Raw genomic sequence first — 27,080 nt, forward strand, 5'->3', positions numbered from 1 at the left:
TAGATATGAGGAAATTACCCAGAGTGCAGAACAAAGAAGAGAGGTTAAGGGATATGAGCAATAGAATGAGAAGATTCATCATATATCTACCTTGTGTTCCAGAAAGAAAGAATAAAGAGAATGGGTGAAATGCAGTATTTGAAGAGATAAAGGCTAAGAATATTAAACAATTAATTAAAGACATGAAATCCTCAAATTCTGAAAAAAGGATAAATAAAATTTACATCATAGTCAAACTGCTGAACACCAAAGACCAAAAGAGTATCTTAAGAGAAGCAACAGAGAAAAGACAGATTACCTACAAGGAAAAAAATTCAACTAGATATAAACTTTGAATAGTATGGAGGAAAAAGATTTGAAGCACAAATAATCTTTAGTTCAGCCTGGGTAAAAAAATGTATAGCAAAAGGTTACAAAACTAAATTAGCCATTTAATATACTAACTTAAAAGGAAAAAAAAAAAAAAAGGAGACAATGCCTATACCTAATAAAATAGGAACACTGGAAGACCAAACATTGGCTTGGCCATTGCCACATGTTAGATAAGGAAAATGTTACTAAATATACACTTAGCAATTAACATGATGAATGACTTACATCTACCTTTACTTAGAGTGAAAGTTTGTCCTTTTAAAGTCAAGTTTCTAAGTCTCTTAGCTAAGAAGGGCAAAAACTTTCCTAGAACATTGAAAGATAGATATCCAAGGACTGCTAATTAACAATTTGTCATGAGAGATTACATTTGTTAAAATGTAATTAAATGTCTGCCATAAGGGGTTGCTTAAACTACCGAGTTTGTGTGACAATTAACTGTAGTCACATTAATTAACTCAAAACTGAATAGGATCATGCTGAGGCTTAAGGCCTATCTTCTCAGAAAAAACGACATACAAATTTTGGGGTAAGGGAAAAAACAGACAAATATATAACACAACTCTGTGAAAACACTAGGGAACAATCAAGGCAGGCAAGGAGAGCCATGGTTCCTGAGAAAAACGAAGTGGGAAAGGGGAGCTTCCACATGGACCCTGCCTCCTACACAGAGGGCACGTTCCAAACTGCAACCTGGGGAAGTGGAGCCCAACAGAAGTCTCCCTCCTACGAGGGTGAAGTGACAACAATCAGACTGTGACGCTGCTGAAGTAGGTACCACCTGGGGAGCAAAATCCTGGAGAGGATCATATTCCAGGGCCTAGAGGAAATCGCAATATATTAGAAGAATTGGCTGTAAACATATTCTCTGACCACATCCCCCAAGACAATTAAGATAAATTTACAACCCTCAATTTTTTAGAAATTAACTCTTAGGTCAATGAGAAATTATAAGGTAAATTAGGAAAAGACAGAACTGAGTGATAATAAGAATATTACATATCGGAATACATGGGATACAGCCTAAGTGGTGATTATGGGGATATTTACAATCTTAAATGTTTATAATGGAAAAGAAGATAAATAATATGCAATAGGATAAATATTGGTCTTAAAAAGTCATAAAAAGAATATCACAGCAAATCCAAAAATAGTAAAAGGAAGAAAATAATAAAGAGCAAAAACAAACAAGAAAACAAAATTATCAAGAAAAAATGGGAAATGTCACATACACACAGTAAGAGGTATGAAAAGCTGTTTATAACTACAGATAAAGCAAATTTTCATAGTATTTTAAAATTGAGATAATTAATGTCAATAAATTTGAAAACTTGGGGATCATGAAAAATCTCCTACACTGACGTAACTGACCAAAATGGACTTAAACCTATTCTAATTATAAATCAAATTATTACCATAGCACAAATCGAGGGACATTATCAAAATAAATGGCCTGTAATCTTCAAAATGTCATGATCATAATAGGCAAAGAAAAAAAGAATGAGGAACTGTTCAGGATTAGCAGAGACTAAAGAGATGTGAGAACCACATACAAGTAGATCCTTGACCAGAAAAACTACTTCTTTGGCTATAAAGAACATCACTGAGACAACTAGAAAATCTGAATGAAACCTGCAGATTAAACAATTGTTAATTTCCTGAATCAGACCACTGTACTGTGGTTAGATAAGAGAATGTCCTTGTTAAAAATACGTGAGGGAAAACAAACCCTTAAGTATTCAGAGGTAAAGGGACCTCCATTCCACAATATACTCTCAAACTGTTTAGAAATAGTAATAAGGATGCAAAGAGAAAAGCAAATGATTTTGAAAATGTGGTAAAATGTTAACATTTGGGGTATATGGGTGAAGGGAATACAGGAAGTCTGTATGATTTTCATATTATTTCACAAACTCAAAGAAAACAGGTTTAAAAATAATAACCACAGCCGTCACTCACTCATACCTACAAACCCAAATTTCTTCATCATCAACCCTAAATAAAGATGTTAAAACAATGTTCACTGTATATCCTCCTAGTTAAAATCTACAGTGATTTTCTGATGCTTCTAAGATTAGTACCAAATTCATAGAAGAAAAAGTAAATATATATATGGCAGTATTTACAAAAGAACCTTCTTTAAATTTAAATTTAAACGAAAAAGAAGGAAAAGAAGATCTTAACCCACATAAACAACTCTAAGGTGACTATAACCTTACTTAACATAATTGTTAAATTCATACCTGTAATAGATCTTCAGATAAAAAAGTGCGTTTAATGTAGAATACTACTGCCTTGATGATGTATTTGGAAAGGAGAAAAATTTCATGTTTCATATTTTTTACTGTAGTAGTAGTTCATTAATTCTAATTCTAATTTTACAGCCTTGGAATTATGAATGGTACCCATAATAAGTTTTAGCAGATTGAGTTTTTAAAAATATGATTCCTCATTTCAATTCTATATTCATTTTGAAGGCTAGATTTCTGATGTAAAAGTTGATGCTTAATATTTCTAGCATGAAAGTGAATTTTGTTTGTTGCAGTCATTGCTGACTACAAGCCCTGAATGGATATGGAAAGTTATAGAAAGTGTGTGAAAGTGAATTTTGTTTATTGTAAGCAATATTGACTAAAATTTAATAAGTTTGTCTAAGGGAGTATGATTTATCCTAAAATAAAATGGCTAGTTTTAATACGTAAAAAAAAAAAAAAAAAAGTTGATGCTTAAAATTTTAATCAAAAGATTCATGTTTTCTGCTGGGTACAATTTCTTTAATCATACAATGACTCTGACTTTCCAAACTCTCCACAAATTTCCAGTATCCTCAAAAGCCCCAAATGAAATGTGTAATTTAAACAAGACTCACAAATAAAGAGAATGAAGTACATGATTACATCTAGCATCTTTATAAAGAGCTGACATCTAAAGAACAAAATTATTATTGGTCAAATTATCTTTCTCAGAAAAATAAGCTAATTATTATTTTAGTTTGTTTTTCTTGGTGGGAAATTTTTTTTGTTGAACTTAGAACTTGTTTTTTTTTTTTTTTTTGAGGGGGAGATAATCAAGTCAAAGGAAACATCCCTTCTTTGGCCACCTTAAATCTTACAGTGAATTCCCTGTAACGATTATATTAAAAGGCATAGACTAATGACCGCGTTCAAATATATTTATTTTCATGCTACTATCATTTGTCTTGAGGAAAATAAAAAGATAATCTACTATATGACAGTAAATATGGCATGACAAAACTCCTTTTAGACAATCGATAATGTTATCAAATCAGAAACAAAATGAGACTCAAAAAAAAAGATTAAGAAAAAATCAAATGCATCATCATCATCATCTCAACAAAAACAACTTAACATTTATTGAGTTTGTATATTGTGCCAGACTGATTTAAACACTTTATGAGTATTATTTCACTTAATCCTTAAGCTACATGGTAATTCAAAGAAACAGACTTCCTTGTTTCTGGAAAGCAGGAGGCTGGAAAGCAGGAGCCAGAAGTCTTGTTCAACCGAGGCACCACCTGCTTTCTCCCCCAGTGAGGACAGTGCCTCAAAAGCCAGAAGAGCCCAACATTGGTGAAATGGTGAACATTACTTTAAATGGAGGTACATAAACTGTTGAATACAATTTTTTTCTGAAATGTTGATGAAAGCTTAGAGTTAAAAAAAAAAAAAAAAGATTTTTGACACAGCAATAAAGCAGCTATCTTTCACCCAACTTGTCATAAAAGAGCTCAATGCTCCACAGGAACCCAAGGGTCCAGGAACAATCGGCCCAGGCATGCTCCAACTGACCCTGCTCTGGGAGCCACCACAATTCCATCACGTTCTGTATCCTTGATTACATAAATCAGCAACTTATAGCAGGTATGTCTCTTCTTGCCAATCCATAACCCCCATAGCCCATGACTACCCTGAGGTAGGTTTTATTATTATTCCCATTGAAGACTGGAAAACTCAGGCACAGAGAGGTTAAGTAACTTGCTTAAGGCTATAGATCCAGAAAAAAGTTATAGAGTAAAAAATGTGCATCAAATGCTTAAATCTCTCTACAATGCCTGGTCTTCAGACTGCATGTATACAGTGATTCAATGAAATAAAAATACAAATACACACTGCTTGGTGATAACACGCTCTCTCAGTATTTAAAGATTTATTTATGCTGAAATAATGGAATAGAAATAATAAATTCCAGTAAACTTTTAAAATAAGGAGCTGTGTCTCAAAGATAGAAATTAATTTATTCATTTCCAAATATTTACTGAACACCTAGCACATATGCCAGGCATTATGTTTGGTGCTAGGGATTCAATGGTGAAAAAACCAGATGCAGTCAAAATACTCTTGGATGTTACAAGCTGGGATGTGGGGAGTGGGAAGGAGAGAGACAGAAAGTAATCACATAATCACAAAAATGAGTATTTAATTGCAAATTAAGAGCTTTCAAGCAAGGAGCATGGTTGGTTCTCTATATACACATCATCAAAGTAACCTGAAAGTAACCTAGACTGAACGGTTAACCAAGACTTGAAAACACAGCAGGAGTTAACTAGGTAGAGCTGAGAGAGCATAAAGGCAAAGGGAACTGAACATGCGAAGGTCCTGTGGCAAAAGACAGAGCATGGAATAGAGGACGTTCAGCCTGGCCAGAAGATGTAGGGGAGAGTGTGTGGGCAGGAGCAGGGGAAGGAGGCCAGAAAAAACCCCACAGTCTATCTGGGTTTTTACCTTAAATGCAATTTAAAGGTACCAAAGGACTTAAGGTGGGAGATAGAAAAATCACAGTAGCGGTTTTAAAAAATCAGATACAATATAGGAATTAGAGATGTTTCCAGGACACGATTTCCTCCCTAATAATCAAAACAGCCTGACCTTTCTGAGATCAGACTTGGCAACAGGAAACCCAGGTTTCTAATCCTGATTCTGTCACTAATTAAATGTACGCCCTTATGAAAGTGAATTCACCATTCTGTGCTTGGGCTGATCATCTGTAAACCAGTCTATCCTAGGAGATTTAAGACCCCAACCTCTTTTCTCCGATTCTATCTCCAAAATGCTTTAGCCCTTCAAGTCCAGACAAAAAAAAAAAGCCAGTACTATGCAAGTGCCTACTCACCAAAGCCTGACTCTTTGCTCCAGCAAATAGCTTTCTAACAATGCACATGACACTCTGTTCTTCAAACCATGAGGGTACAGACCTCTGCTGGCCACCACCAACAAGCAGGAAGTAGCAGGCCAGAACTTCCACCAATTACTATTTGCTACAAATTCATGGTTTACTTTGTTCAAAGGAATTTCATTCTCACGGGAAGTGGGGGTTACTGCAGGTATTGTTGTAAAGTGATTTTTGGGTGCATATTATACAATCCACACTTCACATTTTAATGACATCTATAAAACCTCCATGGCTTCAATGATTTAACCTTTATAAATCATATATAATCTTAGATTAGCAGTGCTGGAAATTCACAGACCAGCAGTATTTTGAACAAATCTCAAAACGAGGCAGTTAGAACTAGCAATCTGTAGGCAGCTTAATCGCCTGCTTCCCAAATTATATTGGTGACCTGCTAAGTGGCATTTATTGTCTTGGGTAAACAGACACTGGATTAGGACTGATGAAAGTCTACTGCAGTCCTCACAGGAAGAGCAACAAAGAAAAATCATACAGGAAGGGCTACCAGAGTTCTAGCAATTCCACACGCCCGTCCTCTCTGCCCTCTTTGCAGTGGGAGGTCTTCAGGTGCATGGTCTGGCACCTAATGGAGAAAGGTGCTGAACTGATCAGTATAAATCTGTAAACACTTAAAGAAAAACAGATGCAAATCATGTCTCTTAAATCAGCTGTGCAAACGTGAGAAATAACAATTCCCTGCCCCTCAGAGCCTTTTTATTTTAAAAAATTAATAAACAATTTTTTAAAATTTCATGTATCCATATATATCCTTTATATATATACAAGGATATATAAAGATAATATATATAACAGAGAAGTGACCTCCAAAGTACAAAATACTAAAATTAACAAAAAAGAAGAGTTGAAAACACCAGAGAGGTGTGAAAGCACATTCCTTAGTAGGTGCAAAATTGGCAAAGGAAAATGTATACAAAATGTATCTACAGTAATTAAGGCATATAGACAGTGGCCTCTTTAAAATACATCTTTTATAAATGGCCTTCACTGACAGAAGCAAATACTAAGTCTTTAAAACCCTGCCGGCATTCAGAAGAAACTCACTTGCCATACCACACGGCCACCAGCAGGGGGAAGCAGAGTTGCAGCAGTTGCTAACCAGGAGCCCATGCCTGTGGCTCCTAACAGTTGCCCCAAGAGCCAATTGCCACAAGAACTTGGGTTCAGAACCACCTGAGGAATAGGCTAGGCCTTTCCACTCTTGCTCCTCAGTCAGTGTAGAGGGAATTTACTGAACCCATAATAGGAACAGCATCCCTGGTTATATTCTGGGAAGCATTACTTCTCAAGAATAATTTAACCACAAGGGGTAAGTTACATAAATAATAATGTATCTATATAAGACAATTTCATGCAACATTAGAAAAAGCTTCCCAGACTCTTATAATGATATGAGAAAGTGTTAATGCTATATTGTTGGGAAAACAAAGGGGGAAAAAGACAACATAAACAATCTTACGTTTTAAATAAGCTCAACTATATGTTAATAAGAAAGTTCAAATGGGATTTGTCTTAGTTATCGAAGTTTATTATAAAGCAAAAAATGGGCTAAGCCCAGGCACAGACAAATAGATGAAAAAAACAGAAAAGAACAGATTAAGAATCCATTCCAGAAAGAGACCCAAGCATACCTTGGAGCTTGAAAGAAGAGGGGGTATTACAAATAAAGAGAAAGGCAAAGTATTCATTAAAAGGTGTCGGGAAAAATTTCAGTATGGAAAAAAAAAATTAGATCCCTACCTCACTCCATTCATAAAAATACGTTACAGACCTAATGTAAATAAAGTTTAAACTGTTAGAAAAAAATAAATAATATAAACCAAGAATGAACAAAGAATGAGTATAAAATACCAAGAAGGAAAACACTTGAACAACGAATAAACATTTGAAAACATGCTTAATATCCATTAAGTAATTAGAGAAAAATACAAATTAAAATGATATATAGGATCAGGTTAGCAAAAATTGAAAGTCTAAAAAATACCAAGTGTCTGAAGACAATGTAAGGAAATGGATGAAGAAAGAATACTCTTACCTGCTTGTGGGATTATAAATTGCTACCGTGATATACAGAATAATTTGGCTACCTATGGTGAAGTTTAAAATAGCACTACCCTAGGGATGAATGAGCATAATTATATCCTAGGATCTCCCCCAAACCCTCACCGGCTTAGTGTGGAGCCAGCCCGTGGAGCCAGCCCATGTTCCCCATGTGGAACCCTGGTCCCAGTTCCCCAGGGAGGAGACTAACTCTTGTGCACACACTGGGAGCTCATGTGTCTGGCCCAATCTGTTCGGTGGTGGCCTGGGGTACTCACCATCTCAGAATACGCCTGTGGGTAGAAAGCAGTTCACAGAGCTCTCCTACAGAACATGGTGGGAGAGTAGTCAAGTCGTGCTGCCTGGGGCCAAGGATTGCTAGTTTTAGGATACAAAATGCAATGTCTGGAACTGTGAGGAAACTTTCCTAGGGAAGAGGAGCCACTCCTATCTGTGTAAACAGGAAAATGCCTAGGGCCACATGTGCATGCCCAAGATAAAACAGATTATGCAGAAACCATCAGGGAGGCACCTAAGCTTTGGCCTATAACTATTTTCTAAACTCATTGTACAGAGAGCCCTGAAGGAAAGCACTTACACAGGTCAATCTGCATGCAAAGACTAGGAAAGGAGAGGGGTCCCCCCCCCCTTTTTTTTAATTTCCTGGCGTTCAGGAAAGCTCTGTCATAGCACTAACTGAATACAGACGTAAGGAACAGATGTCTCAGAATCCAATTTCAGCTATAACACACTAAATTATCAAAATGTTCAGGTTTCAGCAAAAAAAGGTTAAAAACCATATAAAGAGAAGAAGCAATGGCCCAGGTAAAGGAGAAAATTAAAGCATTAGAAATCATCAAAGAGGAGAAGCAGACCTTGGATGTAACAAAAGACTTTGAAAATGGTCCTAAATATGTTCTAAGAGTTAAAGGAAAACATGGACAAAGCAGTAAAGGAAATCAGGAAAACAACAGATAACACAAAGAAAATATCAATACAGAGATGGAAATTATGAAAAGGAACCAAACAAAGCTGAAGACCACAGTGACAGAAATTAAAAAGTCCCTGGGGGGCTTCAACAGCATATGAAGCCGGCAGAAGAAAGAATCAGTGAACGTGAAGATGAGACAATCAAAATCATTCCATCTGAGGAGGAGAAAGAAGAGTGTCAAAAAGTGAACAGAGCCTGAGGAGCCTGTAGGAAATCATGAAGCATACCAATACATGCATTCTAGGCATTCCAGAAGGAGAAGAAAAGGACAGATAATATTCAAAGAACTAGGAGCTGAAAACTTCCCAAATTTAACAAAAGACACGAATATATACATCCAAGATGTTCACCAAACTTCAAACAGGACAAACACTAACAGACCTAAACCGCAACATATAATCAAATTGTGAAATGCCAAAGATAAAGAGAGAATTTTGAAAGCTCAAAAAGGGAAGCAATGTGTCAGGAAGCCTCAATAAAATTAAGTGTCAGTTCTCATAGGAAACCATGGAAGCAAGAAGGTGGTGGGATGACATATTTACAGTGCTCAAAGCAAAAACTGTTAACCAAAAATTCTGTATCCGGTCATGCTATCTTCCAAATTGAGGGAGAGATTAAGACATTACCAGGTAAACAAAACTGAGGGAGTTCATCACCATTAGAGCCACCCCTAAAAGAGATGCTAAAGAACGTTCTGCAGGTTGAAAGGAAAGGACAGTAGACAAAAGATCTAAGCTGCATGAAGAAATAAAGATCTCCAGCAAGGGTAATGGCACGGGTAAAAATATAAGCTGGCAGTACTATTCTATTTTTGGTTTGTAACTCCACTTTTTACTTACTACAGGATCTAAAAGGTGAATGCATAAAATGTTATGATAACTCAGTGGTTTTGGATTTATAATATATAAACATGTAATCTGTGACAAAAACTACATGGGTGGGTTGCAACAGAGGGGTATGGGAACATAGTTTGTGTATATTCTTGAAGTTAAGTTGGTATCAAGGCAAACAAGATTGTTAAAGATTTAGTAGGTTAAATTTAAGCACCATGGTAACTACGAAGAAAATACTGGAGAATATGCAAGCTCATAGAGACAGAAATTAGAGTACAGGTTGCCAGGGGCGGGAGGCAGGGAGAATAGGGGAGTTAATGCATAAAGGGTGTAGGGTTTCCATTTGGGGAGATGGGAAAGTTTTAGTAATGGAAGGGCGTGAGGTTACTGCAATGTTGTGAATGTGATTAAATCCATTGAACAATATGCTTGAGAGTGGTAGAGATGGAAAAGTTTATCTGTATGTTCCCACAAGTTTTGTTTTGTTTTGTTTTTTAAAAAGAGCAACTAAAGAGACAACGACAATTCAATGCAACACATGATTCTGGACGGGATCTGGTAAACGAAGATAAAAGGCTCAAATGGACATTAATGGGACACAGGAAAAAATATCAACGTTAAATTCCTTGAACTTGTTAACTGTACTTAAGATGATTATGCAAGTGAATATCCTTGGTTTTAAGAAATGCACATGACCATTTTACATTCCCACCAACAATATACGAGGGGGATCCCTATTTCTCCACATCCTTGTCAGGAGTTTTTATTTCCTACTTTTTAAAAGATAACAGCCATTCTGGTGGGTGTGAGGCTCTATCATTGTGGTCTTAATTGGAATTCCCTAGTGGTTAATGACGTGGAACATCTTTACATGTGTTCCTTATCCATTAATTTTATCTCAGAGAAATGTCTATAAATGTGCTTGTACCACTTAAAAAAAAAAAAAGAAAAAAGAAATGGACACTAACACCATGAGGTGTTAATAATAGGGTGGCTTTTCTCTTTGTTGGCGTGCAGTGGGAAGATGGTGGCACAAATCTCCAAGAAGAAGTCTGCCACTGATGGCACCTTCGAAGCTGAACGGAATGAATGAGTTTCTCACTCGGGAGCTGGCTGCAGATGACTACTCTGGAGATGAGGTATAAGTTACACCACCCAGCACAGGTGCTATTATTCTGGCGACCAAGACGCAGAACACTGAGAAAGGCTGGTGGACCTGGGAATTGACTGATGTAGTTCAGAAGAGGTTTGGCTTCCCTTGGGGCAGTGTGGAGCTCTATGCTGAAAAGGTGGCCACAGGAGCTCCCTGTGCCATTGCCAGGCAGAGACCCTACGTTACAGATTCCTAGGAGGGCCTGCTGTGGTGTGTGGCATTCATCTGGACAGTGGGGCAACGGCTGCAAGGTCAGATGTCTGCAAAACTCCAAGGACAGTGGGCTAAATCCATCAAGTTTGTGGACGGCCTGATGATCTACAGGGAGACCCGTTAACTACCATGTTGATACTGCCATGTGCCATGTGCTGCTCAGACAGGGTGCGCTGGACATCAAGGTGAAGGTCATGCTGCCCTGGGCCCCGAGTGGTAAGACTTGTCCTAAGAAGCCCTGCCTGACCATGTGAACATTATGAATCCAAAGATGAAATCCTGCCCACCACTCCCCTCTCAGAGCAGAAGGGGAATGGGGGGAGGAGCCAGAGCCGCCTGCCATGCCCCAACCGGTCCCTACTTCTGTATGGGGTTTGAATTATTACTTACTATCCTATAAGTTTGAAAGTATCTCAAAATAAAAAGCTAAAAAATTAAAATTATTATTAAATGTGATGAATATTGGTCAAAAAAGTTTATCTCACCAAGCCTCAGTTTTCTCATCTGCACAGTGAGCATTCTACCATACCTACCATCCCACCCAATCTCAAACAGTTGTGGGAATCAAATACAGTAAATAGCTTTAATCAGGAAGAAAACTGCAGGTCTGCTTTGTTGAAGAGGGCACATAAAGAAGAGCATCGAGCCCAACGTCTGGCCAGAGCTGGCATTAGTGGTATAATTAAACTGAATATGGGAGATTTCGTTTGATCACCAAGGGAAAAAGGGAAATCATCTCAGAAGACAGAAATCTCACTGAAATGAAATAATATAAGAAAACAGAACCTTTTTCAGATGAATGGACATAAAAACTTTACCGAAAACTGAATAAAGCTGAATATAATAACTGTTTCAAAGGGTAGTTACTTCTACAAAAAAAATTGTAAAACTTGATGTACAATCTACAACTACGTAAGTACACAGATGGTGTACAGAAAAAAATGCACAAAAGTGAAAATGAATGTGTCAGAATGGTGGATCATTTCCCCCAAAATATTTTTTTCCACTTTAAACCAATTCCATGGAATACTCATCCTTCCCTGTCTCAGTTCAAAATGTAAAACGTGACTTAGGAATGAAATGCCCCCAATTAACCAACCAGCCAAACCAAACCAACCTAGCAGTCAGCAGGGCTAACAGCCAGAAAGCACTCATGTTCTCAATACTGCTGTATTGGTTTTATAATTACACAAGTACAGAAGGAAAAATAACCCCCAATTTCCAGAAAGCATCTTACCAGGGTGATGTCTCGGGAGGCTGCGGCTGCACTCATATGCAAACTAGGCTGCCTCACAGAACTGCTGCAGTCAAGGGCTCGCGCGAACGTTCCAACAGCACTGAACAAACCACAGGAATAATGAGGACAAATTAAGCCTCTGTCATTTTGCATGTTCGAAAAAACATGTTTGAGTAGTGAATGAAAATTTGTCAAAGAAAAGTCAAAACAATTTTTCAGAATCAAAAACTATTTTCTAAGGATTTAATAACTGACAAGCCAATTGACCATACACGGAGAATCATAATTAAATCAAAAAAGGTAGCCTATGTGGACACAAAGAGGAAGGTGGCATTCAAATTCGCTCAGAAAACGAAAACTGAATAAGGACATGACAACAGAATAACTCCTATAATAACTGAAAATTAAAAGGTGTCAGCTGCAGAGTTTGACTATTACTGCAAAGCAAATTCTGACCACTGTGTTAGCCTAAATTGTGAAATCTCAGTAACATTCTTTTCTTGAAGTGAGATATCATTAACTATAGCAACCTCATCCTTTGAGGACTCAATATACAGATTTCTGCTAAAATTCCATGAATTAAAAAAAAAAATTACTAACACTGATTTCATTTTATGATTTTGAAGGCATTCCTATATATAAGGAATGCATGACGCGTGAAATGAAGATAAGTCTCACTGTTGAGGAAGAGACTTTTTTTTAAAGCTGTTTAATTGAAATATAACACACACAGAAATGTACACAAGGTACAGCTATTTAATTACTGCAAAGAGGTTGCACCCATCTTACCACAACCCAGTGAAGAAACCGAACGTGCCTGGCACTGTGAAGACAGCCATGCTCCTTCCCAGTCACTGCTCCCTCCCTCTTCCCCAGAGGGAACTGCCATCCTGCATTCCAACACCAAGGATTGATTTTGCTCATTTTCAAACTTTAAACAAATAGACCACACAGTATGTACTATTAAAATCTGGCTTCTTTGGTTCAAAATTATGTTTGTGAGATTCATCCACGCTGTAGGCTGTCGCTGAGTTTATTCATTTTCTTTGCTATCCAGCATTCTCCTGCATGAGTTGTTACCGGTTTGGGGCTACTACATTTGTTGACGACATTTGTGTACATATCTTGGGTGCACAGGTGTAGACACTTCTGCCAGGCATATATTTAAGAGTGAAACTTAAGGGATACTTTGTTAGATGATAAACAGTTTTCCAAAGCAGCTGTACCAGTTTACACTCCTACCAGTACAGTCTGAGAGTGCAATTTGTTCCACATCTTCACCAATTGGCACTGTCAGTCTTAAATTTTAACATACTGGTGAATGCGGAGTTGTATCTGATTGTGGCCTGAATTTGCACTTAGGAGATTTAAACAAAACAAAACAAAACAAAAACAAAAACAACAAAAATTGAAAAGGACACTAGGTGCACTTCTTGGTGCCCCCCATGCTGGCTTCAAGGAAAAGGGAAACATATGGTCTTTGGCAACCAGGAAAAGAGGAAACAAAATGCAAATCAAATTTGAAAATTATAATGTCTTCTAAATAATCCATAATTTCAGGTAACCTGTCTGGGTCTATTAAGACAGTGGTTTCATTAATAATTCATTTCTCCTCCTGACTCTTCAGTGTCTTCTATTCCATGACTGGCTGCCCCTCGACAACGCATCCATCACTTAGCAGTTATGTGTATGGGTTCCGGAGTCCAAACACCAGGCCAACAGCAGTGTGACATCCATGGTGACTGGTTCTACGAACAGTGCTCGTCCAGGGGCGGACTAAGACTCTATTTTCCTTTGTATAATGAATAAATTTCAACAGAAAATCATGGAGAGTAATATAATGAAAACCCTGGTATCCACCATCCTGATCTATTTGATTTTAATATTTTGTCACATTTGGTTCATTTTTTTAAAGAAATAAAGTAGTGTAAATTTGTTAAGAGCTCCCTACACACATTCTCACATGCCATTCCCCTCTCTCTCTTCACAAAACCATTTTCTTAAATTTCATTTTCATTTTCTCCATTTTTGCATTAATACTACATACCTACGGATCTGCTAATGAAATAAAGCAGCTCTGCACATTGTAAAACTTTACATGAATGATTACACTCTCTTGTACTCTCATTCAGCATTATTTTTCAGATTAATCTCTTTGCTTCATATACTTCTGATTCATATTAATTGTTGTAAAGCAATATTCCACTATATGATTATAACTCAATTCATTAATCAATTGCCTGCTTATGTACTTCAATGTTTATCCAATTTTTCCATTATTACAATACTATAATGACCTCAATTTACTTTCTGCTTTGTGGCAATTTTCCCCATGAGCATCATTTACTTTTATAATTCAAAAAATAAAGATAAAAAATTATGCCTACTCATTTTCTCAAGAAGGAAGAAGGAAAGGAAGGAAGCAAAACGGCCACTAGCCAGCCTTTGAGCTCTTAAAGGGAAACCTTATGCTTATTGATAGGCCTTCATATAAAACATGGATTGGAGAACATTGTTACTCGTGCATGGATGCAGTAAGAGGAATTCAAGTTACACATTCTTATTGATACCTCAATTAGACATATATAGAATAAAGGAGATCACTGCTTTAAAGATACAGGATTTCAGGTGTTGAATTTCTTTATACTTCTATGTAATGCTTCAATTTTTTACATGGAGTATTTGTTGTTTTCTTAATCAGTAAAGTAATAAAGCAGTTTTCATTTCTAAAACAGAAATTAAGTGATATTAAGTCATATCCTATAGAAGTGATAAGATTTATTACATACTAGGCTTTCTTACATAACTAAAAAAATAATAATACAACAATGAAAGAAGAGTAGAATGGAAAGGAAAAACATATATCCATAAATACTTTTATGAAAAGAACAAATATTTCTTACTTCAATAGTGCTATACTCACCGCGCTACAACTAAAAACTGGTCAATCTGTCGATCCGTAAGTGGGCTATTTGGATCCCAAACTTTAATTTCCAATTTTGACTGCTCCCTGTCATCTGATTCTCCTGTCCAGGAACAAAGGAGATGGAGCCCCATTACTTGCAAAGCACATGGTCACATATATGGTTGACGGCTATGGTCACCACCTTTGAACTGTTTAAAGTCAGGTAAATGTTCACGGTCTGGGCACACACTTTTGAGAGGTAGAAGTTCAACAATTTTTAAAGTGATCACCGATGATAATACAACCAAACCAACCAGGACATTTTTCTTTAGTCATCCACATGTATTTCCTGATCACTAAGCCTCCTGCTGCTTGGGATTTAAAGGCAAGCAAGAAAGCACTCCTGCTGGAAGAGGCTTAAAACTTAGGTATAAATAACAACAATACAACTGCCAAGAAAGAGATGTCATAAGAGATATACAGATGTGGTATAAGAACTCAAATATCAGAGAAATCATTTCAGGCCAGCTAGATAACAACATTAAAAAGGAGGTGGTATTTCTCCTGTGGTCTGAAGGGTATGAATTCACTGCCAAGGGAGGAGGATTTAAAAAAAGAAATAAGAACATGAACAAAGTCACGGGGTGATAAATGTGATGAGAAAAAAAGTAGCTCATTTTGTCTAGAGTACATTAAAGGGAAGGGGAGCAGCTAAAAGAAGAAGGTTATAAACATATTACTGAAGAGTCTGCAGGCTCAGGTGAATGGACTTTATCTGGAGGTAATGAGAAGCCCTGCTTATTTATAACAGAGAGCGAAGACCAGAAACCATGCTTCGAATTTCATACTTAGCCATGATATAATTTGCTCTATAGAGAAACCTGATCAAGACAGAGATATGCTATTAAACTCCTCTAAGAGTTCCAGTTGGAAGTAATAAGGGGCTGAAACACAGCAGTGAGAGTACTGATGGAGAGCAAAGAGAAGACTTAGGAATGTTAGTAACAGACTGGATGTGGAGGGCAGATTTCAGATTTTGAGAGCTATATGAATACTGTTGGCTTTAACAGAAAGAAGGAACACAAGCAGTAGATGATGGGTATGGGAAAGAAGCAGATAATGCAGAGGAGACATGGCTGTTAGGCAGTACTCAATGCCAGGACGAAGGATAGTAAATGGAAAGACCTGAGAGTCGACTGGAATTTTAATTTGCAATTATGGATTTCCTACCAGGCTGGGAGTTCTGTGATGACAGGGACTGGTTTGGGCTTTGTTTTGATTTTGATCACTGCATCTTTAGGGAGAGTGCCTTGCACCAAGTGAACAACAGTTTGAAGTCAAACATCCCCTGGTGACTGACAAACCCAGACTATGGGCCACCAATGTGTTCAGTCTTAGGGTATGAGCAAGCTGGAATCACTGCCCCCCCAAGAGAGAAACCTGGAGGACAGAATCAGCCTTCCACCTGCAGGCTCCTAAAGTAGCTTCTGCTGTCATGGTAGGACTTGCCATCCTGCCTTTTGTTCAAAGGCAGGTAAGCAGAGAGAAATTCTTACTCCCAGCCTAAAAAAGCCCAAGCAGAGCAGAGCAGTATTAGGCCAAAGATATCAAAACAGTTTGAGATTCAACCATCATTTCAGCAGACTGGGAGCCTCCCTACACAGCCCAGCAGCCCAGAACTGCCCTGGGGGGACGGCACTCACCTGTGACATAGCACAGTCATCCCTCAACAGAGGACCCGGGGTGCACGGCCTGGAAGAGGGGCCCACTTGCAAGTCTCAGGAGCCATACGCCAATACCAAGGACTTGTGGGTCAGTGGCAGAGACAAACTGTGGCAGGACTGAACTGAAGGATTAGACTATTGCAGCAGCTTTAAAACTCTAGGATCACCAGAGAGATTTGATTGTTAGAGCCACCCCCTCCTCCCTGACTGCCCAGAAACACGCCCCATATACAGGGCAGGCAACACCAACTACACACGCAAGCTTGGTACACCAATTGGACCCCACAAGACTCACTCCCCCACTCACCAAAAAGGCTAAGCAGGGGAGAACTGGCTTGTGGAGAACAGGTGGCTCGTGGACGCCACCTGCTGGTTAGTTAGAGAAAGTGTACTCCACGAAGCTGTAGATCTGATAAATTAGAGATAAGGACTTCAATTGGCCTACAAATCCTAAAAGAACCCTATCAAGTTCAGCAAATGCCACGAGGCCAAAAACAACAGAAAATTATAAAGCATAGGAAAAAACCAGACGATATGGATAACCCAACCCCAAGCACCCAAATCAAAAGACCAGAAGAGACACAGCACCTAGAGCAGCTACTCAAAGAACTAAAGATGAACAATGAGACCATAGTACGGGAGACAAAAGAAATCAAGAAGACCCTAGAAGAGCATAAAGAAGACATTGCAAGACTAAATAAAAAAATGGATGATCTTATGGAAATTAAAGAAACTGTTGACCAAATTAAAAACATTCTGGACACTCATAGTACAAGACTAGAGGAAGTTGAACAACGAATCAGTGACCTCGAAGATGACAGAATGGAAAATGAAAGCATAAAAGAAAGAATGGGGAAAAAAATTGAAAAAATCGAAATGGACCTCAGGGATATGATAGATAATATAAAACATCCAAATATAAGACTCATTGGTGTCCCAGAAGGGGAAGAAAAGGGTAAAGGTCTAGGAAGAGTATTCAAAGAAATTGTTGGGGAAAACTTCCCAAATCTTCTAAACAACATAAATACACAAATCATAAATGCTCAGCGAACCCCAAATAGAATAAATCCAAATAAACCCACTCCGAGACATATACTGATCACACTGTCAAACACAGAAGAGAAGGAGCAAGTTCTGAAAGCAGTAAGAGAAAAGCAATTCACCACATACAAAGGAAACAGCATAAGACTAAGTAGTGACTACTCAGTAGCCACCATGGAGGCAAGAAGGCAGTGGCACGATATATTTAAAATTCTGAGTGAGAAAAATTTCCAGCCAAGAATACTTTATCCAGCAAAGCTCTCCTTCAAATTTGAGGGAGAGCTTAAATTTTTCACAGACAAACAAATGCTGAGAGAATTTGCTAACAAGAGACCTGCCCTACTGGAGATACTCAAGGGAGCCCTACAGACAGAGAAACAAAGAAAGGACAGAGAGACTTGGAGAAAGGTTCAGTACTAAAGAGATTCGGTATGGGTACAATAAAGGATATTAATAGACAGAGGGGAAAAATATGACAAACATAAACCAAAGGATAAGATGGCTGATTCAAGAAATGCCTTCACGGTTATAACGTTGAATGTAAATGGATTAAACTCCCCAATTAAAAGATATAGATTCGCAGAATGGATCAAAAAAATGAACCATCAATATGTTGCATGCAAGAGACTCATCTGAGACACAGGGACACAAAGAAACTGAAAGTGAAAGGATGGAAAAAAATATTTCATGCAAGCTACAGCCAGAAGAAAGCAGGTGTAGCAATATTAATCTCAGATAAAATAGACTTTAAATGCAGGGATGTTTTGAGAAACAAAGAAGGCCACTACATACTAATAAAAGGGGCAATTCAGCAAGAAGAAATAACAATCGTAAATGTCTATGCACCCAATCAAGGTGCCACAAAATACATGAGAGAAACACTGGCAAAACTAAAGGAAGCAATTGATGTTTCCACAATAATTGTGGGAGACTTCAACACATCACTCTCTCCAATAGATAGATCAACCAGACAGAAGACCAATAAGGAAATTGAAAACCTAAACAATCTGACAAATGAATTAGATTTAACAGACATATACAGGACAGTACATCCCAAATCACCAGGATACACATACTTTTCTAGTGCTCATGGAACTTTCTCCAGAATAGATCATATGCTGGGACATAAAACAAGCCTCAATAAATTTAAAAAGATTGAAATTATTCATAGCACATTCTCTGACCACAATGGAATACAATTAGAAGTCAATAATCATCAGAGACTTAGAAAATTCACAAATACCTGGAGGTTAAACAACACACTCCTAAACAGTCAGTGGGTTAAAGAAGAAATAGCAAGAGAAATTGCTAAATATATAGAGACGAATGAAAATGAGAACACAACATACCAAAACCTATGGGATGCAGCAAAAGCAGTGCTAAGGGGGAAATTTATAGCACTAAACGCATATATTAAAAAGGAAGAAAGAGCCAAAATCAAAGAACTAATGGATCAACTGAAGAAGCTAGAAAATGAACAACAAACCAATCCTAAACCAAGTACAAGAAAAGAAATAACAAGGATTAAAGCAGAAATAAATGAAATAGAGAACAAAAAAACAATAGAGAGGATAAATATCACCAAAAGTTGGTTCTTTGAGAAGATCAACAAGATTGACAAGCCCCTAGCTAGACTGACAAAATCAAGAAGAGAGAAGACCCATATAAACAAAATAATGAATGAAAAAGGTGACATAACTGCAGATCCTGAAGAAATTAAAAAAATTATAAGAGGATACTATGAACAACTGTATGGCAACAAACTGGATAATGTAGAGGAAATGGACAATTTCCTGGAAACATATGAACAACCTAGACTGACCAGAGAAGAAATAGAAGACCTCAACCAACCCATCACAAGCAGAGATCCAATCAGTCATCAAAAATCTTCCCACAAATAAATGCCCAGGGCCAGATGGCTTCACAGGGGAATTCTACCAAACTTTCCAGAAAGAACTGACACCAATCTTACTCAAACTCTTTCAAAACATTGAAGAAAATGGAACACTACCTAACTCATTTTATGAAGCTAACCTCAATCTAATACCAAAACCAGGCAAAGATGCTACAAAAAAGGAAAACTACCGGCCAATCTCCCTAATGAATATAGATGCAAAAATCCTCAACAAAATACTTGCAAATCGAATCCAAAGACACATTAAAAAAATCATACACCATGACCAAGTGGGGTTTATTCCAGGCATGCAAGGATGGTTCAACATAAGAAAATCAATCAATGTATTACAACACATTAACAAGTCAAAAGGGAAAAATCAATTGATCATCTCAATAGATGCTGAAAAAGCATTTGACAAAATCCAACATCCCTTTTTGATAAAAACACTTCAAAAGGTAGGAATTGAAGGAAACTTCCTCAACATGATAAAGAGCATATATGAAAAACCCACAGCCAGCATAGTACTCAATGGTGAGAGACTGAAAGCCTTCCCTCTAAGATCAGGAACAAGACAAGGATGCCCGCTGTCACCACTGTTATTCAACATTGTGCTGGAAGTGCTAGCCAGGGCAATCCGGCAAGACAAAGAAATAAAAGGCATCCAAATTGGAAAAGAAGAAGTAAAACTGTCATTGTTTGCAGATGATATGATCTTATATCTAGAAAACCCTGAGAAATCGACGATACAGCTACTAGAGCTAATAAACAAATTTAGCTAAGTAGCGGGATACAAGGTTAATGCACATAAGTCAGTAATGTTTCTATATGCTAGAAATGAACAAACTGAAGAGACACTCAAGAAAAAGATACCATTTTCAATAGCAACTAAAAAAATCAAGTACCTAGGAATAAACTTAACCAAAGATGTAAAAGACCTATACAAAGAAAACTACATAACTCTACTAAAAGAAATAGAAGGGGACCTTAAAAGATGGAAAAATATTCCATGTTCATGGATAGGAAGGCTAAATGTCATTAAGATGTCAATTCTACCCAAACTCATCTACAGATTCAATGCAATCCCAATCAAAATTCCAACAACCTACTTTGCAGACTTGGAAAAGCTAGTTATCAAATTTATTTGGAAAGGGAAGATGCCTCGAATTGCTAAAGACACTCTAAAAAAGAAAAACGAAGTGGGAGGACTTACACTCCCTGACTTTGAAGCTTATTATAAAGCCACAGTTGCCAAAACAGCATGGTACTGGCACAAAGATAGACATATAGATCAATGGAATCGAATTGAGAATTCGGAGATAGACCCTCAGATCTATGGCTGACTGATCTTTGATAAGGCCCCCAAAGTCACTGAACTGAGTCATAATGGTCTTTTCAACAAATGGGGCTGGGAGAGTTGGATATCCATATCCAAAAGAATGAAAGAGGACCCCTACCTCACACCCTACACAAAAATTAACTCAAAATGGACCAAAGATCTCAATATAAAAGAAAGTAACATAAAACTCCTAGAAGATAATGTAGGAAAACATCTTCAAGACCTTGTATTAGGTGGCCACTTCCTAGACTTTACACCCAAAGCACAAGCAACAAAAGAAAAAATAGATAAATGGGAACTCCTCAAGCTTAGAAGTTTCTGCACCTCAAAGGAATTTCTCAAAAAGGTAAAGAGGCAGCCAACTCAATGGGAAAAAATTTTTGGAAACCATGTATCTGACAAAAGACTGATATCTTGCATATATAAAGAAATCCTACAACTCAATGACAAAAGTACAGTCGGCCCAATTATAAAATGGGCAAAAGATATGAAAAGACAGTTCTCTGAAGAGGAAATACAAATGGCCAAGAAACAGATGAAAAAATGTTCAACTTCACTAGCTATTAGAGAGATGCAAATTAAGACCACAATGAGATACCATCTAACACCGATTAGAATGGCTGCCATTAAACAAACAGGAAACTACAAATGCTGGAGGGGATGTGGAGAAATTGGAACTCTTATTCACTGTTGGTGGGACTGTATAATGGTTCAGCCACTCTGGAAGTCAGTCTGGCAGTTCCTTAGAAAACTAGATATAGAGTTACCATTCGATCCAGCGATTGCACTTCTCGGTATATACCCAGAAGATCGGAAAGCAGTGACACGAACAGATATCTGCACGCCAATGTTCATAGCAGCATTATTCACAATTGCCAAAAGATGGAAACAACCCAAATGTCCTTCAACAGATGAGTGGATAAATAAAATGTGGTATATACACACGATGGAATTGCGGGATACTGATTACGTGCTTCGACTTGGCGGGCCTGGGCTGGGGGACCTGATCAGCCCCTGGGGAGGGTGGTGGGCACGGGCGACAGCGCCCTCCACAGCCCCCCGGGCCTGAGAAAGTGGAGCCGGATGCAGGCCCCATTTCCTTACCCAAAATATCTTGCCCCATGTTGGGCGCCAGGAAGCTTGCCAGAGAAAACCGCCCCCCTTATCTTGCCCGCACACTCCCCGTTGCCAGAGCAACTCCCACCACCACCAGTGCGCATGCACCGTTGCCAGAGCTACTCCCGCCCGCTGCAGCAGCTTCCGCGTCCTCTCAGAACCAATCCTAGCCTTTCTCCCCTCAGCATTACCATTTAAGGCCCTTACACCCCTACTCCAACCCCGCCCTTCATGCCAGCCTATATAACCTGTGCTCACCCCTGAATAAAGCCCTTTTTGTTCTACCCCCACTGGAGGAAGAGTGTCTTTCCTTTCCCTTCTCGCCGCCCTCCACGCCTTGCACGCCTCCGCCGGGGACTCGGCCAAGTCCCCCGCCTCGCCCTCGCCTCCGGGAAAGAGCCCCCGCCGCCGGTACCCTCAGAGCAGTGCCGAGAGCTGAGGGTTCAGCAACCGGCCGCCATCCCCCCAGACGATTTAACTGCGACCGCAACTGGTGCCCCGTGTGAGGCTGGTCCTCTCCACACAACGGTCCAGTAAAATCACCCGCTCGCCCGGACGCCTCTCCAACTCCCCTTCTCCTCGCCTGCAAGGTAAGGGCCGCCTCTCCCTCGCCGCCCCGCGGAGCTGCCTCTCCCTCGCCACTCCACGTCCGGAGCCGCCTCTCCCTCGCCGCTCCACGCCCGGGCCGCTCCTCCCTTCCCGAATTAACCTGGCTATTGCCCCCGACTACCTTTCGTCCTCTCTTACTATGACCCCCATTCCTCCTAACACTCTCCCTCTTCCCCTCCATTACTTTGCTGTAGTCCTCTGTGTCTTTGTTTCCTTGTTTGGCGCGGTGTGCCTCTTTGCGACCGCCCCCCCAGACTGCTCCTGCTACCAGAGGGTCCTGCTTTCTGCTCTCGCCGTCTCCTCCGGCCTCGCGGCCATGGTTTACCTCATTCTCCTTGCTCGGTAAACAACCCCCCCACTCCTTTCCCCTCCGCTATGGGTAATCGTCTATCCGCACGCCAAGCGCCTCAAGTTCGCGCTCTGGCGGGTCTCCTAAACACACATCGTTGTAAGGTGTCTGTCCGGCAGCTGCAAGTATACTGGGACCTCCTGCTGCCCTTTAACCCATGGCTCACCACTTGCCATCTTTGGGACCCTGTCACTTATAATCGCCTTATTGATCGGGTCACCAACGCCATGGAACATGAGAGCAAGCGCTTTCCTCCCGGCTTGCTCCCCACCTTAATAACCGTCCGCTCCTACCTTCAAGGCTCCCTCCCCCCTGATCGAGGCCCCATTAAATCCAAGGAAGCCCTATCAACTCAATCGACAGATTCGGACAGTGAAACTAATGCGGACCACGATTCGGACACAGAATCCTTAGTCGAGCAGATTAACAACGCGCTCGAAGTCACCCCCCAAAAACGAAACAATACCGAGCCTCGCCAAGATGGCGAACTTCCTCCTTCTTCTTCCATCGAGGGGAGGAAGTGCTCCGGCGATGACGTCAGCCCTAAGCTAGGCCGGAAACCGCATGCGCTTTACCCCGCCCTTCCACAGGGCGGAGCTAGTCCGCCATCTTATGCCTTAGCCACACCTACCGCGCCGCCATCTTGCGACGCTTGGGGCCTCCCACTTCCGCCTCCCCCTTCGGCGAGCTCCCCCTCAGAGCCGCTGCCGGCAGCTGCCGCCGCCCCTCCCACCCTGCCGGCAAATAACCCCTAGCTGCCTTTTACACCTCAAGGCAACCCTTGGGGCAACGCTGCCCCTACCCCCACTCCCGTGCCAGGCCCTCTGCAAGCGCGTCCTCCTTTCTCTCATGCTTTTCGCTGCTTTCCCCTTAACCTTACCCCCACACCGCAGAAACCGTACGACTGGTATCCCATTGACTCAGATACTATCAAGCAGCTTCGCAGGGCCGTCAAGGAAGACGGGTTAGGTAGCCCATACGCTTCCCAAATACTGCAGGATCTCGCCATGGACTTTTGCCTCCCCCAAGACTGGGCCTCGCTTGCCCGTACCATCCTTAACCCCGGCCAGTTCGTTGATTGGCGTGCCCACTTCCAGGCGGAAGCAGCTAGGCAAAGCGAGCAAGACGCAGCCACTGGAGTCTATCATCACCCCGAAGCTTACTTGGGCACGGGAGCGTTTATAAATGCATCTGCCTATATTAATGCACCTGCCACCTTTTGGCCTATCCTTTGGGGAATCGCCTTGCGAGCGTTTGCCAACTGTTCTGCCTGTCGGCCTACTAAATTCACCAAGCTCCTCCAGGAGCCAAATGAGCCTTTTGCCACCTTTGTCTCCAGGGCTGAAGAAACCTGCGCTCGGAAGGTTAGTGATCCCCAGGCCCAACTGGCCCTCGCTCGAGAACTCATTCTCGAGGGAGCCAATCCCCCTTGCAAGCAGGCTATCCTTCCCTTACGGGAGAAGAGCCTGCACGATTGGGTACTTGCCTGCAGCGCCTTTGACCCAGCTGCCACGTCCCTAGCCCAGGCTGTCTCTGGCGCTGTCACTGCCGCCTTAGCCACTACTGCCGGTTGCTTTAAGTGCGGGCAAAACGGTCATTTTGCCCGGGAATGCCCCAATGCAGAGGTCCGCCGCCCACCCCCCATACAGCGCAATGGGCGCCCCCCTTCCACTCCTTGCCCACGCTGTCAGCGTGGCTATCACTGGGCGCGCGATTGCAAAAATAACCCCAAAAACCTCTGCCGCTGTCCCGGTGTTAATTAGCGCCAAGGCGCTGAGCAAGCTTTAAACTCCAAGCGGGGCAAGCCTCAGCCCCGCCCCTAAGAGGCAGCGTGCCGGCCGGTTCTACTAAAACCCATCACCTCACCGGCAATAAAACGCTTCTCTGGACAGTCCCTATCACTCCGGAAAAGCCTACTTGTAAATTAAGAATAGGGGGGCAATGGTACACGGGCACGCTCGATTCAGGGGCAGAAGTCTCTTGCATGCCCGCTCAGTATGCTACCATGTGCATGGTTCTTGATGGTCCCTCGGTAGTGGGAGCCACTGGTACCTCCACTTCTCTTCAGGCCATGGGACCCATTAAGTGGGAGGATGAAGAAGGCCACTCGGGCATCTTCCACCCGTTGTTCCTCCACACCATAGACCAAATTTTATGGGGCCGTGATATCCTCACCGCCTCTGGGGCAGTGCTTACCACGCAGCCCCCCCAATAATGTGCGCCACTGCTCGTTTAACACCTCCAGCGCCCGTTCCTCTGCAGTGGGATACTGAGGAACCTATATGGGTGGAGCAGTGGCCCCTTCCCACGCACAAATTAGTTGCACTCCAAGCCCTTGTCCAAGAACAATTGGACGCAAGCCACATAGAACCTTCTACTAGTCCCTATAATTCGCCAGTGTTTGTTATTCATAAAAAGGCCACAGGGAAATTTAGACTCCTCCATGATCTGCGGGAGATCAATAAGCATATTCTTCCCATGGGTTCCCCGCAGCCTGGCCTCCCCCATCCGGTGGCCATCCCGGCCCACTATCATGTAGCCACCATTGACATCAAAGACTGTTTCTTTTCCATCCCTCTACATAAGCGAGACCGCCCGCGCTTTGCCTTTACAGTTCCCGTCCCCAATCACGCAGGCGCGGCTAGCAGGTACCAATGGAAAGTCCTCCCTCAAGGGATGCGTAACAGTCCGGCCATCTGCCAAATGTATGTTAATCACGCAGTGGCCCCCCTGCGAAAGCGGGCCATGCTCATCCATTACATGGATGACATCTTGGTGGCCTCTGAGGACGCCGAGGCGCTTCCTCTAATCCTTAAAGACCTCACCACTAATTTAGCTGACCTCGGCCTTACGGTTCAGCCCGAAAAGGTTCAGATTGTGCCGCCATTGGCCTTCTTAGGGTTTAGTATTGATAAAACCATTGCCCCGTCCGCTCCCCAGCTGGACATACCGGATCGGGTCACTATCACTGAGCTCCAACAGCTCTGTGGCCAGATCAATTGGCTCCGCTCTGCGTTGCCGATCACCACCGCGCAGCTCCAACCACTCTTTATGCTGCTGAGTGTCCCAGAAGCCCCGCCGCTAGCAATCTCCCGGCGCATTAAGCTCACCCAGGAGGCAAAGGAAGCCATTGCCGCCAATAACAAGGCGCTCGCCGCCTGCTGTCTCAACAGGTTCAGCACTAGAGAGGGCAATCTTATAGCACTCATCCTTCCTACGCCCGGCACACCCATGGGCTGCCTGTGGCAGGATGGCCCTCTACTTTGGGCGCACCCCGCTAAAAGCCGGCTTAGAAAAATCTGCCCCGCAGTGCGGCTCTGGATCAGCCTAGCTTCAGATCTAGTCACCCTGGCTGTTCATGTATTTGGAGTGCCGCCGGAAAAAATTGTTTGGCCCCTGGACGCAGGCCAAACCCGCCTGCTTATACGTGACAACCCGGACATGCAAATCCTTTTAGAAGGGTTTCATGGGGAATTCAGCTGCCACTATCCTAGCCATCGGCTATTACAGGGACTCGCCAAGCTTCCCTTCCGCAGCCCCTTCCATCCTTTCCCCTCCTCTGCACCCATCCCGGGTGCCACTACCGTCTTTACTGACGCCTCCAAGACCCGTTTCGCCTTCCTCTCTTATCCCCCAGACCACCCAAAACCCCACCTATTCAGCTATGTCAACCTTCACTTGGCCCAAGTGGGGGAAATCCTGGCGGTGTCATACGCGCTAAACACCCACTGCAACCACCCAGTAAACATTTTCACTGACAGCCTCTACACTTATCAGGTCTGCCGAGTCCTCGCATTTTCCACCTTTTTCCCCGGGAACTCGGCCATCGATAAAGCACTTTCTGACCTCAGGAGCATCTTAGAGCATAGACAGGATTCTTGGTTCATTAGCCACATTCGTAGTCACTCAGGCCTTCCGGGGCCCTTGGCTAATGGCAATAGTATAGTAGACCAAGCGGTCTCAGCTCAGAATACCCAAGCTATGCTAACCCACACGGCAGCCCCTCCGGGGAATGCTGTTAACCAGGCCAAGTTATTGCATTCCAGGTTTCACTTC

General features: G+C 41.4%; 1 protein-coding gene and 1 pseudogene across 4 annotated transcripts in view; one reads left to right on the plus strand and one right to left on the minus strand.

The window, feature by feature from the left end:
- The window catches only part of MTA3 (metastasis associated 1 family member 3), a 192,351-nt gene that overhangs the window by 56,015 nt on the left and 109,256 nt on the right, over positions 1-27,080 (minus strand). For all 4 annotated transcript variants that reach the window (XR_005212454.1, XM_037807604.1, XM_037807603.1 and 1 more), the window contains exons 7-8: positions 14,971-15,073; positions 12,048-12,147 (exon numbers count right to left, since the gene is read on the minus strand). Coding sequence is in view for 3 of the 4 variants with exons in the window: in XM_037807604.1 (XP_037663532.1) it covers positions 12,048-12,147; positions 14,971-15,073 (203 nt within the window). In the remaining variant the exon portion in view is untranslated. The remainder of the gene's footprint in view (positions 1-12,047; positions 12,148-14,970; positions 15,074-27,080) is intronic.
- LOC119512764 lies at positions 10,469-11,521 on the plus strand (annotated as a pseudogene).

This window comes from Choloepus didactylus, chromosome 17 (assembly GCF_015220235.1).
Source record: "Choloepus didactylus isolate mChoDid1 chromosome 17, mChoDid1.pri, whole genome shotgun sequence".
Taxonomy (NCBI): domain Eukaryota; kingdom Metazoa; phylum Chordata; class Mammalia; order Pilosa; family Megalonychidae; genus Choloepus; species Choloepus didactylus.